Below are 15,804 nucleotides of genomic sequence, written 5' to 3' on the forward strand. Positions count from 1 at the left end.
GGCAGAGCAGAGGATATTATTCTGCTGATGAATTCTCTGCTCACTAGGCTTTTACAGTAGACTTCTTTTCCTAGATATCACATAAGTGGTCTCCAACACCATTTTCAGTCTGTCCTCATTTACTCATCCAGATTTCTGTATGGTCAAAACCAGATGAAGTGGGTGACAAAATTTTCATTGACAAGTTGGTAGACTTTGGGGGCTTAGAATAGTAAGATGTATGCGGTAGAAGTCCAGTCAGAAATGGACACACCCTATTTCTCAGGGCTATTTCAACTCTTACACTGTAGCTGTTCGGGCAACAGAACTGGACATATCATCCTCCAGAGTCTCATGTTAAGGGAAACATCCTAGAAAATCTAAGTTATTCTAGCTGGATAGCTGGTTCAGAGAGTCCTTCCTTGGCACAAGAACTTGTGCTTTTGTCTATGTCCAGTTTTAAGACAATTTCAACTTCAGACACAAGTTGCTAAGATGCAGGATAGATGCTTTTTAATTATTTTACATTGAAATAGGCAGCAGTAGGAAGACTGAAATACCATGATAGACAAATACAAGCAAGCCACCTGTCACTCTTGCAAGGAGCTGTGTGATACAGCTCTGGTAGCATCTTTCACTCATGCCCTGAGACCTTCTTGGACTCTGGTGGTGCCTGTTGCACAGATAGTGTGCATACTTGCTAGCTACACAGTTGTTACCCAAACATAGAAATTAATTTAGCCAAAGTAAAGATGTCCAAAACTAGAATTTATTTAAGCACTTTTCTTCTTTATCTCTTGGGGTGTCTCTTTCTGTTTGTAAAAAACAAGCAAACTGAGTCCCACCCACCCCATCTTTGTTTTCCAGTTGTTCAAAATCAAAGTAAAACAAAGTCTTATCTTTTACCAAATTTCAACCCAAACTCAGAATATTTTCTTGGGAATAATTTTTGCATATGAAAATCTTGTTTTAGTCAAAAAGTCTATTTTTTTCCCTCCCAAATTTTGGCTGCATGTTTTTAGTTTGAGCATCCTCAGCCTAGTTCTTGAGGAGGCCATAGATTTGGCAGGGAGGTAGTTTTCTGAGTCAAAAGGACCCAACAAAAAACACTGCAACAGAGAGATGTTCCATTGCTAGCTGGCCTGTTAGGATGGAGACGGATGTCACATTAAGACTGTACCTGAAAGGGAAAAGGCTGCTTGCACAGAAGGTCGTAAATAGCTCTTTGCTCTAACATCCTTGCTTTAACCTTCTGAAGTGTTGCCCCACAGACTTTGAGGTTTGCTGGAGACCAGTGGGAAATAATGGAAGGCTAGTTCTTCCTGCTAATAAGCCTTAACCCTGAAACTTCACTGCTGTTGGTACCAGTGCTTGCTACAGCCACAGCAAACATCTGCTGCCAGCACAGCTTCTGATTGCCACATAGCCTGATGCTTTTCCAGACCAAAGCATGATGTTGATGTAGAGCTTGCTTGTTTGGAATTATCAGTAGTTGATTTATTTTCTATCTATCTATCTCATCACATTCAGCCATTCAGCCAGAAAGACAATATGACGCGTTAAGCACTCCTGAAGAGCTGACAGAGACAGTCCGAAAATATTTCCCAGAAACTTGGATTTGGAGTTTAGTATCTATAAGGTGAGCACCTCGGGCTAGTTCCTCCTTTTTTTAATAAACTGGTTTTATAAGATGAAAACATGAATCCCCAGATGTTTGCCAAACCTTTTCAATGCCAAAAAGTCCTTCATTATTTGCAGAGATCACCTGAAAATCCTCTGAGATGGAATTACCTTCAGCCATGGTTAGGTTTATCCAATGAGTAGTTGTGGGTCTGGTAGAAGATGTGGGGTGGCCCTACAGTAACAAACATACTGTGCCCCATCATTCACACAGGCAGTACTGTTCAGTAGGCCAAAAGGGGTAGAGATAGTCACCAAAATGCCATAAAAATCATCTGTCTGTCCTTGTTTTCTGTCCCTCACCAGCTCTGAGGGAAATGCTGATCTAGACGTGACCATCCCTGACACCATCACTGAGTGGAAAGCCAATGCATTCTGCACTTCAGCAGACACGGGCTTTGGCCTGTCCCCAACAGTGTCCCTCAGAGCCTTCCAGCCCTTCTTTGTAGAGCTCACCCTGCCCTACTCTGTGGTGCGTGGTGAGTCTTTTACACTGAAAGCCACCGTTTTCAACTACCTGACCGCCTGCATCAGGGTAAGGAAGGTTTAAATCCTTGTCTGTACTCATGTACCTTCTTGAACACCTCTTGCCTTCACCTAGCCTTCTTATCTCTGAGTATTCCTAGACCCTTCACACCTGAAATTCTTGTATTATTCCTCCTATATGCTCCAAACGCAGAACGCACAACTTCAGCTCCCTGCTCCTTTGCGACTGAAGAAATAGCTATCATTATGGCTTCCTAGCTCCCTGTCTCTCATGTCACCCTTCCTGATTGCCTCTCTCTCTACAACTGGCAGGTTAGTGTGACTCTGACTCAGTCTACTCATTTCCTGGCTACTCCAGTGGAAAAGGAGGAAGAATCTCATTGTCTCTGCGAGAACGGGAGGAAAACCGTGGCTTGGCTGGTGACTCCCAGATCTCTAGGTAAAGGTCTCAGGGTGCTGAAAAATGCAGGGAGGGTTCTTCTGTGCTGTTCTCCCCATCAAGAATGGGGTGTTAGAGCAACATAGTTTCCTGGGAAGCACTGCAGCTGAGTGTCTGTCTCATCTGGGGTTATTTGGGAGACAAAGGCTGGTGGACTCATAGTGTCCAAGGCTGCCTCTGGCACCATGTGCAGTACCATCAAGCCTTACAGCACTTGGACAACATCTTCTGAAGCCAGAGACATTGCTGGACACCAGGGATGATCTGTCAGCTCCATTCCTCCCAGAGATTAGACGACTGCCCCATGGAATCTTTATACTTTGTTTTTACTACTGTTGTTACATGCTATGGTAGTAGCTGTGGTGTTCATGTGGGGTAGCAGCGTGCTGAACAGCAGTGGGGCTGGTGAGTCCCACCACTGTGGTGTCCTAGGTTCTAGAAAAGAATCACCAAAAGAGTCACCTTTCAATGGCAGTGCAGCTCATTTTCTCCAGGATGGCTTCTGATATAGATCGCTATGTTCTTGTGGGAAAGAAGCAGAGCCCAGGTGTGACAGAAAATCACCATCCATGAGTCTGCAAGCTGAAACTCCTGGAAGTGGCAGTGACTCTCACCTCCTGTCTCTGCCTGTCAGGGCTGGCTGACCCCTGTTTCCTCCAGGGCAGGTGGAGTTCTTGGTGAGCACTGAGGCCCTGCAGAACCAGCAGCCCTGCGGGAATGCCATCGTGGAGACCCCTGCGAAAGGGCAGAAGGACACGGTCATCAGACAGCTGCTGGTGGAGGTATGTGGGCTGTGGGAAGGGAGGACTGAGCCTTCCCCCAGGCTAGAGTGTACACCGTGATGCAATTGGACAGAATGGTAGATAATGTCATCTAGGCTCCCTTTCCCATGAGAGGTTGGACCAGATGAGCTTCTGAGGCCTCTCCAACTGGGGTGGTCTATGGTTCTGAGATTACTACACAGCATGTCAATATGATGGTCTTACATCATCTTTCTATCTTGGCAGGGCTGCATAAAGACTACAGCTTAATAATGTTTTGCAATGTGTCTCCCAGTACTCTAAACTTTCCCTACCCCCTACTGTAGCAGAACTCCTACTCCAACCTGTCCTTCTCTTTATCTCCTACCTGTCACCTCCTATTTCAATACACCCTCTTCACAGCCTCTCTCCTCCTTTTGAGACACCCCCAGTAAGTTTGTCAGTCAGCATATGCAGCCTCTCTGCTAGTTGAGACTAAGCAAACTGCCTCTTAAGCTGAGTGTTATGTAGTTCTGCTTTGCTACCACAGCCTGGCACCAGGATGAAGGTGGGGGATTCACAAGCACCTACAGGAATTTGATACCTGTAGAGAAGTCCCCTCAAAACTCCAGATATTATAAAAGTCCACAAAAGCGTATTAAAATTTTACATTTTACCCATTTCCTGTGGCAAGAAGAGTTGTTGATGTGATGTGGTTCAGAAGGAAATATTATGTGGCAGTATTCCATATAATTTGTAGGAAAATACTAGTTTATTATACTGTGGGGTAATCTGGCAGGTAGATTCTGTGTTCTCAGCTTTTCTCTGTAACTCACCTACTATGTTGTATGGCATCAGTAGAGCCACCAGATATTGGTGAATAACATCTTCCCTTTCTATTATTAATAGACACATCTTTTTTTCCTAAAGTATCTGCAGCATTATGATAAATAACACTGCAGACATCTCTTCAGGACAGCCCTCTAGAGGTACTGTCAGCTTTTGCTACCAAAAGCGCTTGCTGTAATGCTGCAGTCCTTTTGTTACAAGGATGTTAAGGATGTTAAGTGTCTCGCTGCATACAATAGCTGCAGGCCATCCATGTGATAGTCCTGCAGTGTTCCCCTCTCCTTTTCCTGTCCTTCCTCCATGTACAATATTAGTCACTTAAGACCATATTTCTTTTACTTGCTTAAATTATTTCAGAGCTCTGTATTTCAGGAAGTGTTTGTGACTGCTCCTCCTTCTTCAGTTCACTCACTTTTCTTCTTACATATCTCTTTGTTCTTGTTAAGGGTTCCTCTGTCTGTATTTTCTGTCTCACTAACTTCTCACCTCTCTTGTTTTCCTTTGTCCCACCCAAGCCTGAAGGAGTTGGGAAGGAAACAGCTCAGAACTCTGTGCTCTGTGTAAAAGGTAAAGACCACTCTCCCTACTCTCTCCACTTATTCCTGTGTGGCTTGACGCGTGCGATACTCCTGGAGGAGGAAGATAGTGCTGCCTCTGTTATATTCCAGATAGGCTGATATTTTTAGGTAATCAAAACATGTCTATCAGTTGGGAGCCTGAGACATAAGACAGAAGAAAGACCTAGACAATGGACCATCCTGATTAAGCATCAGAAGGGTATGAGCTAGGGCAGATTTAGCATGACTGTTTGCATCCCTGTTCTCCCGTGTACTGCCATTGGAGTTACGAGCACTGCCTCCTGTTTTCTAGTACACCCAGGAAAAAGCTGTAGAGATGGGATCTACAGATGCCTAGCAGTGGCTGGGGGTGGTTTCATGCAAAGATTGCCTTATAGCCATGGAAAAACAAAGCAACTGAAGTCAGGGCATTTCTAATAGGAAGTATTCCTGTTGTTTCACTGAGGACCCCTCCCCTTCCATTAGCCATTTCTTGGGACTGTACTGAAGCTGTTTGAGTCTTGTTTCTCTCTCAGGAGTGCCTGTGAAAGAGAAGTTTTCCCTGTTGCTACCCTCAAATGTGGTACAAGACTCAGGCAGAGCGTATTTCTCAGTGCTGGGTGAGTGAGCAGCCTGGCAGAACCATGTGTTATTTCTCACCCTCTGTGCTGGCCTCCTACCTCACAGCTTTTTCTCCTGATTTCCAGCACATCTCACTCCTGTCTTTCATCCCTTCTGTCTTGAGCACTTTCCCTTCCATTTGTGCTCTTCCTTTTCCCCTTTCTCTGTGTCCTTTTGCTCAGGGTTCTTTGCCAGTGTCCTAAACTTTCTCTCATTTCCCTCTTTTCCTTTTCTCTGCTGTTCTGTGTTTCATTCCAGGATCTTTATCAATACAGATTTTCTTTTCTTCTTCTCTGTCATCTCGTTTCTCCTGTTCAGTAGCTCCCTCTGATTCTGATAGCCTGAGTATTGTTAATATCCCTCTGGTATCTCCTGTTCCCCAGGTGACATCATGGGCACTGCCATGCAGAACCTGCACCAGCTCCTCCAGATGCCGTTTGGCTGTGGGGAGCAGAACATGGTCCTGTTTGCACCCAACATCTACGTCCTGGACTATCTGAACAAGACAGGGCAGCTGAGTGAGGAGGTCAAATCCAAGGCCATCGGATACTTAGTGAGCGGTGAGCTGGGACACAGCTTTTGCTTCTGCTTTGGCTTTTTTTTCAGATCGTGCATGGGTTGATTCTGTCAAATATTGGTCAGATGTGGAAAGAGAGCGTCTTTCATGCACAGATGGTCTTTCCTGTATGCCTGAAAAGGCTCTTTGCTGCTTTTCCCTTTATTGTTTTATGTTGCTTAAGCGTTAGGGTATCTGATCATTTCACCCACTTTTCTCTGCTCCCTAATTGCATTGCAATGCAGTGCAGAGTTGTCAGTTGACCTGCTACAGTGACTTGCCCACTCTCATTAATATGTTCTGCCTTCCTTCTGAAGAAAGGCAGGTGTTGCTTCCCCTCTTGCAGTACAAACAATGCATGGAGGTGGGGATGTACCAGTACTTCTTATTGGGCTAGGGTAGGACTGACCTATTCCTCTGTCCTTTGCCTCTGCTGATACAGTTGTTTTCCTGTTCCCTTGTACCTCAGCAGACTTTGGCATCTGAATCTTACTTTAACTCTCCATTGCAGGTTATCAGAGGCAGCTGAACTACAAGCACCCAGATGGATCTTACAGTACCTTTGGACCACGTTATGGCCAACCAGGGAACACCTGGTGAGATTTCAATATCACCTATGCCTCCCCTATATGTTTCTCTTTCTCGCCTACACATTTATAATGAATGCAGCATGACAGTAAGTAGGAAATGTGGTTGTAGACCAACAGGCTTTCCAGAGCAGGTGTGGTCCCTGCGCTGCCTTCTACGTGATAAAATAGGCTGCATCAGCCAGTTAGGTAACTGAAGCACATCCTCCCACCAGCAGCTCTGAGGACCATGGCAGGTAAGAAGGAAATAGAGCTAAATTGGCAAAGAATGAAGCAGGGATTTCGTATCCTGACTGAGGAAGACTGAAGAGTAGAAGTGATGGCTCTTCTAGACTAGCATCTGCTGAGAAGGCTGCTGGGAAAAGTGTTTCCATATAAGTGGAAAGGATGATAATCCAAGAGCAGTGCTGTATGATTTTTTTTCAAGAGTGTTTGTGTGTTACTAAACAAAGACAGCCTGGAGGAGCATGTGTGTTGCCAGTGTGACTTACTGCAAAGTTTTGAGTTGCTCCAGCATATCATTGCCATGCATTTTCAACTTTGGGTAAGAATGGATGATTTCATCACCTTCAATTTGCTTTTCGTTTCTGAAACAGATCTTGGGTCTTGACAGCATGATAGCTTCTCACCACATGCCTGCTTCTTCTCCACAACTGCTTGTAGCAACTCTAGCAAAAACTCTTTTAACATGTTCTTCTTTACTTTAAAACTCTGGGGAGTTATAGGAAACACATAAGGCATGGATTTATAGTGCAAGAGTCCTGCCAGCAAACCATGAGCTAGCAGGGATTTAATTATTCTTCCCTGTCATTTTGAGTATTACTGTTATGCAGAGGTTGAGCTAACTGGCATGCAATTCTTTACTTTTTCCAAATAGATTTTTTTTTTAGATACAGATCAGCAATCACTGTTCTTCAAAACTGTAGCCTCAACATAAAGGGATCACAGGGTTTTATGAGCCAAGAGAGGGACAAGAAACCAAGGTGGGAAGCATTTTTTTGACAGGTTTTTTGAGGTGAAGATATAAAATATATTTGGTCTGACTAATTGGCCCACAATTCCCCAGGTCTTCTTGCCTTTCTCCAGACAGATGATGTGTACATGGCCCCTGTCATCTGAGATGGACAACAGGCCTGCTCAGGCCCTTCCATTGTTCTTTTTCCTTTCCAGGCTCACAGCCTTTGTCCTCAAGTCCTTTGCCCAGGCTCGGCCTCACATCTTCATAGATGAGAAGCACATCCATGATGCTTTGGTCTGGTTGTCCTACAAACAGAAGGAGAATGGCTGTTTCCGCAGTCTGGGGACACTCCTGAACAATGCTATGAAGGTAAAGTGTCTGCCTGGTTAGAACATGAACATAGGTCCAGCTGAGCTTCTTAAGCATAGAGGCAGATGGGAAATTCCAAGGCAAATGGCAAGCACTAGGGAGCTAGATACCATTCAGTATGATCACCACAACAGGAAGGACAATGAAGGTTAACCTTCAGTTTATAAGTGGTATTGACATGAGCTGCAAGGGGGAGGAGGCAAGCTAAGGGTCTACAATGCAGAATAAAATATTCCCACTATACTGGGAGAAAAGACTGAAGAAGCTGAGTGTTTCCTACCTTTGTGTTTCCCCACAGGGTGGTGTGGACAACGAGGTCTCACTGACGGCCTATATCACTATCGCATTGCTGGAGATTCCGCTGCCTGTAACAGTATGTGACTGCACCCTTACTTGAGCCAGTTGTGTTGTGTCAGTCTATGATCACACAGCACTGCACAGAACTAGCTCCAGATTGGAAAAATGACTCGGTTGTTGAGCCCTGTGATATAAAAATTATGTGCTGTCAGTTTTAGCATTTCTGGAACACATTGCACCCTACCTATTCCTAGACATCATTCAGGCAGACCACTCCTCAAAATTCAGTGGAATGATATGCCAATAATAAGGCAAACCCCTCATTTTTCCCCAGCCTTCTAATCACTAGTTATCTCTCCCCAGCACGCAGTGGTGCGTAACGCTCTGTTCTGCCTGGAAACAGCAGCGGATGAGAAAGAAAACCACGTGTACACCAAGGCACTGATGGCGTATGCCTTCGCCCTGGCAGGGAAGGAGGAGAAGCGGAAGGCATTACTTGGCTCACTTGAAAAGGAAGCCGTGAAAAAGGGTGAGTGTTCCAGGTGGAACATCTCTTTCTGCCAATCCACTGGCCTTACCTCTTGATAAAATGGCTTTTGCTGGTGGGGCAGTGGCTGCAGGAAATGGCTTCTGTGGGTGAGGAGAGGTGGAGGGAGAGGAAAGACTTGTGCAAAGGGGTTGAGGTTTTGAGATCTCCCTCTCAGTGCCCAGCCCTCCTACTCTGCCCCAAAGGAGTTCATCACGAAGCACCAGGCACCATCCCCATCGGTGCTGAACTAAAGGCTAGCTCTGCCAGTGTCTCTCCTCAGTCTGCTCCTCTTGCCACACCAGGCAAAGCTTACCAAAGGCTTAGCAGTGTTTATTGCACTGGAAGGAAGCACTCCTTCCTTCCAGAGCACGTGCCCAACATAGAACAAATCTGACTTTGCGCAGCGCCGGGGACAGTAAATCAGAGAAGAGCTGGATGTGCCGAGAGAGAAAACAAACATACAGGTCATTGCAGAGGCCGTAGCATAAGCTCTGAGTCTTTCGGGAGATCGTGTAATGACTCGGAAGCGTTCTGGTAAAGTCAGGCCAGACAGTGGGTTTGCCCAAGCGTTGGGTCGCAGGGTGGTGAAGGAAGTATGCCCAGCACCTCTCCCTCCTCCACCTGCGGGCGAATGTCAAGCCTTGGTCACATTCTTCGGGTTGTTTTGCCTCTGTGAGGTTGTCGCTGCCTGATGTCGGCACCTCTACTCAACAAGGCAAGGAATGCCAGCCTGGCGCTCAGGCCCATAAATGTCTGTGTGAAGCTGGAGACCAGGACAAAGTGGTGTCCCGGCCTGAGGACTGAGCCTCAGCAGTCTCAGGCTAGCTGTAAGCCTGCAGCAAGCGTAAACCTAACCCTTGCCACCTCCTCCTGCATGACAGATGCATCCTGGAGGCTCTGTCCTCCCAACTAGTCCAGCAGCAGATCAAGAACTGCCCCGCAATAACCACTACTAATTGCTTGTTGTCTTGCCCCCATGCACCCTGCCTCCCGTGAAGATGGGTCTGTTCACTGGCAGCGGCCTGGGAAACAGCCAGAGGTTGATCTCCCGTACTATCGCTACCGAGCTCCCTCCGCTGAAGTGGAGATGACAGCCTACGTGCTCCTTGCTCACCTCACCACACAGCCGGCACCTTCCCAGGAGGAGCTGTCATTTGCATCTCTTATTGCAAAGTGGATCAGTGGTCAGCAGAATCCCAGTGGAGGCTTCTCCTCCACCCAGGTGAGCTGCTTCCCTCCCGCGACCTCACACATCAGTGTCAGAAGACAGGCAGTGTCAGAAGACAGTACAGGGAGCACAGGAAGGTTTGTTTGCCAGGGCAGGGACTGTAGCCCTGCAGCACATCCCTGGTTGCCAAGTTCCCAAGGGGCTAGAGACAAGTGCGTCAGGCAGTGCCTCTGGGAATATCTGATACTTTGATTACTGACCTGCTTTTCTTGACACAGTGGGGCAGAACAGAAGGAACACAAGGGACGCAGGTCTGTGCCATTGGAGAGGGCTCCCACTGCAATTGGTTTGCGCATATGAAGTTGCTGCTTCACCCTGTGGCTGCACAGAGCTCCACGCCAAGGAGCTCAGGGAACAGGCGACTGCTGTGCAGAGGACACAGGGAGGGAATGGAAGCGTGCCAAAGCTGCTCTTTCCCTCGGTCCTTTCTACTTAAAACCAGAGAAAGTGAAGAACGGAGGGGAGGGAGCCTGCCAACAGCAAAGGGCAGGCTGTGGGAGGACAGGCTGTGGAGAGGCTAACTGCATCCCCCCGGGTGCTGTGGCCCATCTCTTCCAGGACACGGTGGTGGCTCTCCAAGCCCTGTCCCTGTACGGAGCTGTCACCTATGCCAAGAGCGGAGCAGCTTCCAAAGTGACCCTGCGATCTGGAGGGGACTTCCAGCAAGACTTCCAAGTAGATCCCACAAACCGGCTGTTGCTCCAGCGCGTGCCCCTGCCCCAGGTGCCAGGGGAATACAGCACGGAGGTGTCTGGTGAAGGATGCGTCTACCTGCAGGTGAGGGGCTTGGGAGCAGAGGGCAATCTGAGAGGGGAGCCCCCTGCCAGGCAGAAGCCAGGAAGACGGCAGATAGGACAGGAGAGAGCAGAGGACTGGGAGGCAAGGCTCTGGGAGAGGGAGGAGCAGAAGAAGAGTAGAGATGGGGGGGGGGGGGGGAAGAGTGGCTGGGAAGGAGGGAAGGATCCACAGTGTGGAGGAGCTGTGGGAATGGGAAAAGTGGGGAGGCTGGGCGGGGAGAGGATCGTCTCTCTCACGTGTTGAGCACGCACACACAGATGCTCACACAGAGCTGCTGGCTCTCCCCTAGACAAGCCTGAGGTACAACGTGCAGCCCACACAGGAGGACGCACCCTTCAAGCTTCATGTGTACACAATCCCAGAGACGTGTGCGGACCTCAAGGCTCACAAGGTCTTTGACATAGGCATAAATGTTAGGTGAGTCTGCGTTTGGGTCTGAGCCTTCCTGACGAGCCGTGGGAGCTGCCCGAGGGCTGGCTGTCCGGGGCGAGTCAGTCTGGAAGCCCTGGAGGAGCAGTGCAGCCCCTGGAAAAGCGGGCAGGAAGCAGCGGGGCTGGGTGGAGAGGCTGTGGAGGAAAGACATGCCCTGCGGCGGTGAAGCCCTGTGGATGGCCCTGGGCTGGGCTAGTGAGAGGCCGCATGGCTGACTAGGAGACCCTGGCATAGCTGGAGAAGAAGGTGCTGGTCTGACAGGACTTGGTGGGGTGCCAAGCGCTCCAGAAAAGATGGAAGAGCCCCCAGCTTCGGCTTGAGGTGCACTGAATCTTTGTTGCTTGGTTCCTTAGTTACACTGGGGAGCGCAATGGCTCCAACATGGTGATTGTTGATGTGAAGATGCTGTCAGGATTCATCCCCGTGAAGTCCTCCGTGAGGAAGGTAGGAGCCTGTTTGTCAAACAAGCAACATCCAGCTTCTTATCTTCACGGCAGCTTCCAAGTGTCTGTAGCAAACTAGAGGGCTTCAGGGGTCCAATCAGCTTGATCTTGCCGTTGTCGCCTGCACATCTACCATGTACAGCGTTCTCTTTTCACACCTGCATGAGGGGCAGCACAGGGGCAAATAATGTGGCGCATCTAGGAAAACTAGACTAAGTCATTTTTAGTTTGGGCTGGCAACGGGCACCATTCACTGTGTCCTGACAGTCCCGGAAAAGCATTGTCTGTGCACAGGACATTCAAAAGTAGCGCTGCTGTTTCCCTTTTCTCTCGGCTGATCTGACAGCACTTTACAGCAACGTCACTGGTCTTGGGTCACTCTTTGAGATGCTGAGCAGGTGCCTGGCCTGGAAAACAAGGGCGATCATAAGATACCGCAGAATTAACGAGCCAGAAGGAACGTATGTTCATTGAATCGTTCCATCGCTGTGCTTGAACCAGTGCTCAGTTCCTGCCGGCGCCAGGCCGTACTTCACCAGCCACGCGGCAGAAGGGGAGGCCTGGGCACCATCACACCTAGCCGCACACCGAGGAGTCAGTTCCGTGCTGCTAACTTGCTGCCCTCGGTACTCCAGAGTTTCAGCCACAGTACATCCCATCCGCGGGGCTGCGCAAGGGGCACAGGGAGACCACCCCCAACACAGTAACATCTTGGTCTTCTTTCTTCAGCTGGAAGGCCACCCTGTCATTGAGCGCACAGAGTTGAGTACCAACCATGTCCTAGTGTACCTGGAAAAGGTGAGTACCCGTCTGGGGGAAGGACAGGTCAGAAGCGGGGGCAGCTGGCCACAGAGGGCAAAAGATCTGTGACTCAAAATTACCGTGGCCCTGACGAGAACGGCACTGACTCTCAAACTGACTTTTGACGGCCTTTCAAATGTACTTCTCTCCCGGCCCTCAGCAGGCTTTCCCTCTGCCCCACGCACAGCTCAGGCCCCGACCTCCCTGCCAGCCAGAGCCTCCCCCCGTGTGGGGAAAGGTCCCGGGGCTCCCCCTCGCCTCCCAGCCGGGCCTGCAGCCCCCACACCCCCCAGGGCCCCGGCCCGGCTGGCAGGGGAGAGAGATGGAGCCCGGGGGGAGCGCGGAGACGCCCCTCAGCCTCCGCTGCTTCCCTTCCCCAGCTCCGCAGCGAGACCCTCAGCTTCTCCTTCGCGGTGGAGCGGGACATCCCCGTGCGGGGCCTGAAGCCTGCCCAGGTGAAGGTCTACGACTACTACGAGACAGGTGAGCGCGGGGCCGGGGCTGCCCGCGGCAGCGAGGGCGGGCAGCGGGGCCTGGGCAGGGGCACGGCAGCGGCCAGGCCCCGCGGCCGCCCCCGGCCCCGCGCCCCCCGCCGCCCCCGCGGGGATCTCGGGGGGGAACCGCGCGTGGCGGCGGCGGCGGCGGCATGCTGCGTGGCCTGGGAGGAGCGCCGCTCCTCTGCCGTGGGTGCGGAGACGCTCACAGCCTGCTCTCTCCCTTCCCTTCTGTTTCGCAGATGAATTCGCCACGCAGGAGTACAGTGCTCCCTGCACCACAGGTAGGATGCTGAGAGCCCTTCCCTTCTCCGCAGTCGTCTACGCCTTCTTTACTGTATTTCTGCCTTCCGGCCAGCGCTTGTCTCTGTCTGCTTGATGGGTGATTTGGGTGAGGTTGGCCCAGCTCACGAGCACAGATTTTGTATACAACACTGAGAGCATGGAAGGCACCGTGGTTTTGTCTCGTTCAAAATCCACCGTCCCTGAATTCTCAAAGTGATTTCCATAGTCAGGTTCTCCTGGCTTGAACGGAGGTTGTGTCCCTCTTGTTTTGTTGCTGCTTCTTGGGCTTTTTCTTTGAGCTCAGTTTTCTTAAATCATTCTCGTTGTCTCGGGTTTGAGGTGTGCTTCCTGCGAGCTCCAGATGGTGTAGTTGTGGGATCGTGTTGAGGGGATGTGGCTCTTTCAAAGCACCCGACAACACTCCTCCCCAAAAGTGCTCTGTCGGGAGCAGTAGAGTAAATGAAGACCACCAGGATATAACCTGTAAAGCAGCATGTCATGGTCCGACCTGCCATGGTTTCATGTCATGCTCCAGCACCTCCTGCCCAAGCCTGGCATACCTCTGCACTAAAGCTGTCACGCAGCGCTGCTCTTTGCCCCTTGCTTCCTGCTCGGCACCCGGAGCCACGCCTGCAGCAGGGAGGCCTCATTGCAGAGGAATCGCTCCCAGCCCTTACTATTGAAGAGGTGTTTGGCTCTTACGGGAATTTGGGCTTGCCTCTCTTGTAGGGTGGTAGAAAACTGCCCTGTTAGTAGACCCCCACCTGTACACACAGCGGCATCACTAGTCTGGGGAAGAGGGATCGTAGGTGTCCAGCACGGCGCTGTAGCCTGCTTAGCAGCTCCATGCGGCAGAGCCCACAGTGGTGCTGGCACATTGCAGCATGCCCTTAAGCAGTAGCATTCTCCTGGGATCTCAAGAGACGGCCAGTTTGCCTTTAGTTGCTACTGCCTGGAGCAACTGCTGCTTCCTGCTCAGCTACCTTGCTGCCCAGGCCGCAGGGGGATCTCTCAGGAGGCAGGTATTCCTCACGACCCTAGGCAGCCAGCCCTTAGTCTTGGTTTGAAGTGAGAGCTGGCAGGACAGAGAAGCTATGATCTCTGTGGGGTTCTCAGCAGGGCAAGGCCACATGGGTTTGGCTTTGGAGCACAGGTAATGTAGGAGCTTCTGTGGACGGCCTTGACCAGGTAAACTTCTCCTGTCCTATATGGAATCTTCCAATATGAAGACTGGCAGGTCCATGCTGCAGACACAGAAGGGTACTGAGGAATTGTCTCCCAAACATCTTGGTGAATTTTGGATAGTACTCACATGTCTTTGGTGGGGACCTTTCAAACTCTGCGCTGGGTTATTTTTTGCCTTCTTTTTGAAAATCCAGATGGTGAAAGAGAATGTGTATTAGGATAGCTCATGTATCTCCAAGATATATCTGCCTCCCCTCTCCATAGCATGGATATCTTGAATGTATCCAGCCTTTCCCATTCTGTTATCTGCAACTGGGCATTTTTAGGTGGTTTTCCAGATTTTAACGGACCTTGAACTCACATAGCCACCAGAATACAGAGAAAATGTCCAGAGCTCTGGACACCGCTTCACCAGGTACTTATTTCACTCTGTCCTCTTCACATCTCTAGCTAAGGCTGAACAGGGAAACGCCTGAAGAGCACATCTTGTCTGAGCCTTGGTGGATCAGCTTGCATATCTCTGCCCCTAGAAGATGTTCTTGTTGAGGGGGGCTATTGAAATGATAGAGGAGGACACGTCAACACCAAAAAGAAAGTAACACTATAAATAAATTAAGTTTTGATTCTCATCAGATGCCTCTGCTCTTATTTTTTGTTACTGTGTCTTGTCTCTTCTCCCATCCATAGCTTGGACTGTGTAATGGCCTGAGATTTAAATCCAAAGCCATCCACAGCAAGGTGGTGTTTGGCAACTCCTCAGGAATACCAGAAGACAGACAGCTTTTGGCAGTGGGGACATTCATTTCCATATTTGCCACTTCCCTACGAGGAGAGGAAATCCTGCCTGACCCACTGTGAAATCATGGCTGTGAGGTGGAAGGACAGTGTGAACCTGTCCAATCTGATCTTTCACAGCAGGCCAGATAGAAGAGAAGGGAAGACCTGTGGACTTTCCCATTCTAGCAGTGAAGACATTGTCTGCTTGTTTCTAAACAGTAGAATTGAAATCAGAGAGGGACCGGGAACTTAACTATGTCTTTAGAATTTCAACCAAGAATGACCTTACGAGCCAAATCCCTCGTGTTTTTCATGAGAAATTTATCCTCTTCCCCTCAGTGGACACAGGTAGATCTCTTTTGGGTTTTTTGAGTAATTTTAATGCAAGTTTTTTTCTCGCTCACAACTAGGCTTACAGCGCTTCAGCAGAATTCAGAGGGGAGGCCCTTGGTTACCATCTGGTAGTTTGGGTTAAACTTGTTGCATGTCACTTTTCCAAATGATCATGTTCTCTCTAGTCTTGATCTCTCCCAGGGATGCAGAGGCAATCAGCCTTAGTTCAGTAGGTTGTATGGCACCCTGTGTATTTTACTTACATGGTTCTGTGTGCAGAGGTGCCTTTGATCCTGCCAGTGTAAGCTTAAGCTAACACCTATAGGTGTCCCTCACAGAACTTCCACATACATGGACCCAGGTCGTCAAAAATGTAAGTCA

General features: G+C 49.5%; 1 protein-coding gene across 1 annotated transcript in view; it reads left to right on the forward strand.

Annotated features, from left to right (window-relative positions):
• The window catches only part of LOC104367175 (alpha-2-macroglobulin), a 30,645-nt gene extending 15,703 nt beyond the window's left edge, over positions 1-14,942 (forward strand). The window contains exons 18-36 of the mRNA XM_042795390.1: positions 1,510-1,618; positions 1,966-2,194; positions 2,458-2,584; positions 3,245-3,366; positions 4,689-4,740; positions 5,267-5,350; positions 5,735-5,911; positions 6,419-6,503; positions 7,665-7,821; positions 8,120-8,194; positions 8,482-8,647; positions 9,646-9,869; positions 10,434-10,652; positions 10,963-11,090; positions 11,459-11,549; positions 12,278-12,346; positions 12,730-12,832; positions 13,086-13,127; positions 14,764-14,942. Coding sequence (XP_042651324.1) covers positions 1,510-1,618; positions 1,966-2,194; positions 2,458-2,584; positions 3,245-3,366; positions 4,689-4,740; positions 5,267-5,350; positions 5,735-5,911; positions 6,419-6,503; positions 7,665-7,821; positions 8,120-8,194; positions 8,482-8,647; positions 9,646-9,869; positions 10,434-10,652; positions 10,963-11,090; positions 11,459-11,549; positions 12,278-12,346; positions 12,730-12,832; positions 13,086-13,127; positions 14,764-14,789 — 2,285 coding nt within the window. The 3' untranslated portion in view covers positions 14,790-14,942. The remainder of the gene's footprint in view (positions 1-1,509; positions 1,619-1,965; positions 2,195-2,457; positions 2,585-3,244; positions 3,367-4,688; positions 4,741-5,266; positions 5,351-5,734; positions 5,912-6,418; positions 6,504-7,664; positions 7,822-8,119; positions 8,195-8,481; positions 8,648-9,645; positions 9,870-10,433; positions 10,653-10,962; positions 11,091-11,458; positions 11,550-12,277; positions 12,347-12,729; positions 12,833-13,085; positions 13,128-14,763) is intronic.
• The last annotated feature ends 862 nt before the right edge of the window (positions 14,943-15,804 follow it).

The sequence above is a fragment of the Tyto alba genome, unplaced genomic scaffold, assembly GCF_018691265.1.
Source record: "Tyto alba isolate M040663 unplaced genomic scaffold, T.alba_DEE_v4.0 Super-Scaffold_21, whole genome shotgun sequence".
NCBI classification, from domain to species: domain Eukaryota; kingdom Metazoa; phylum Chordata; class Aves; order Strigiformes; family Tytonidae; genus Tyto; species Tyto alba.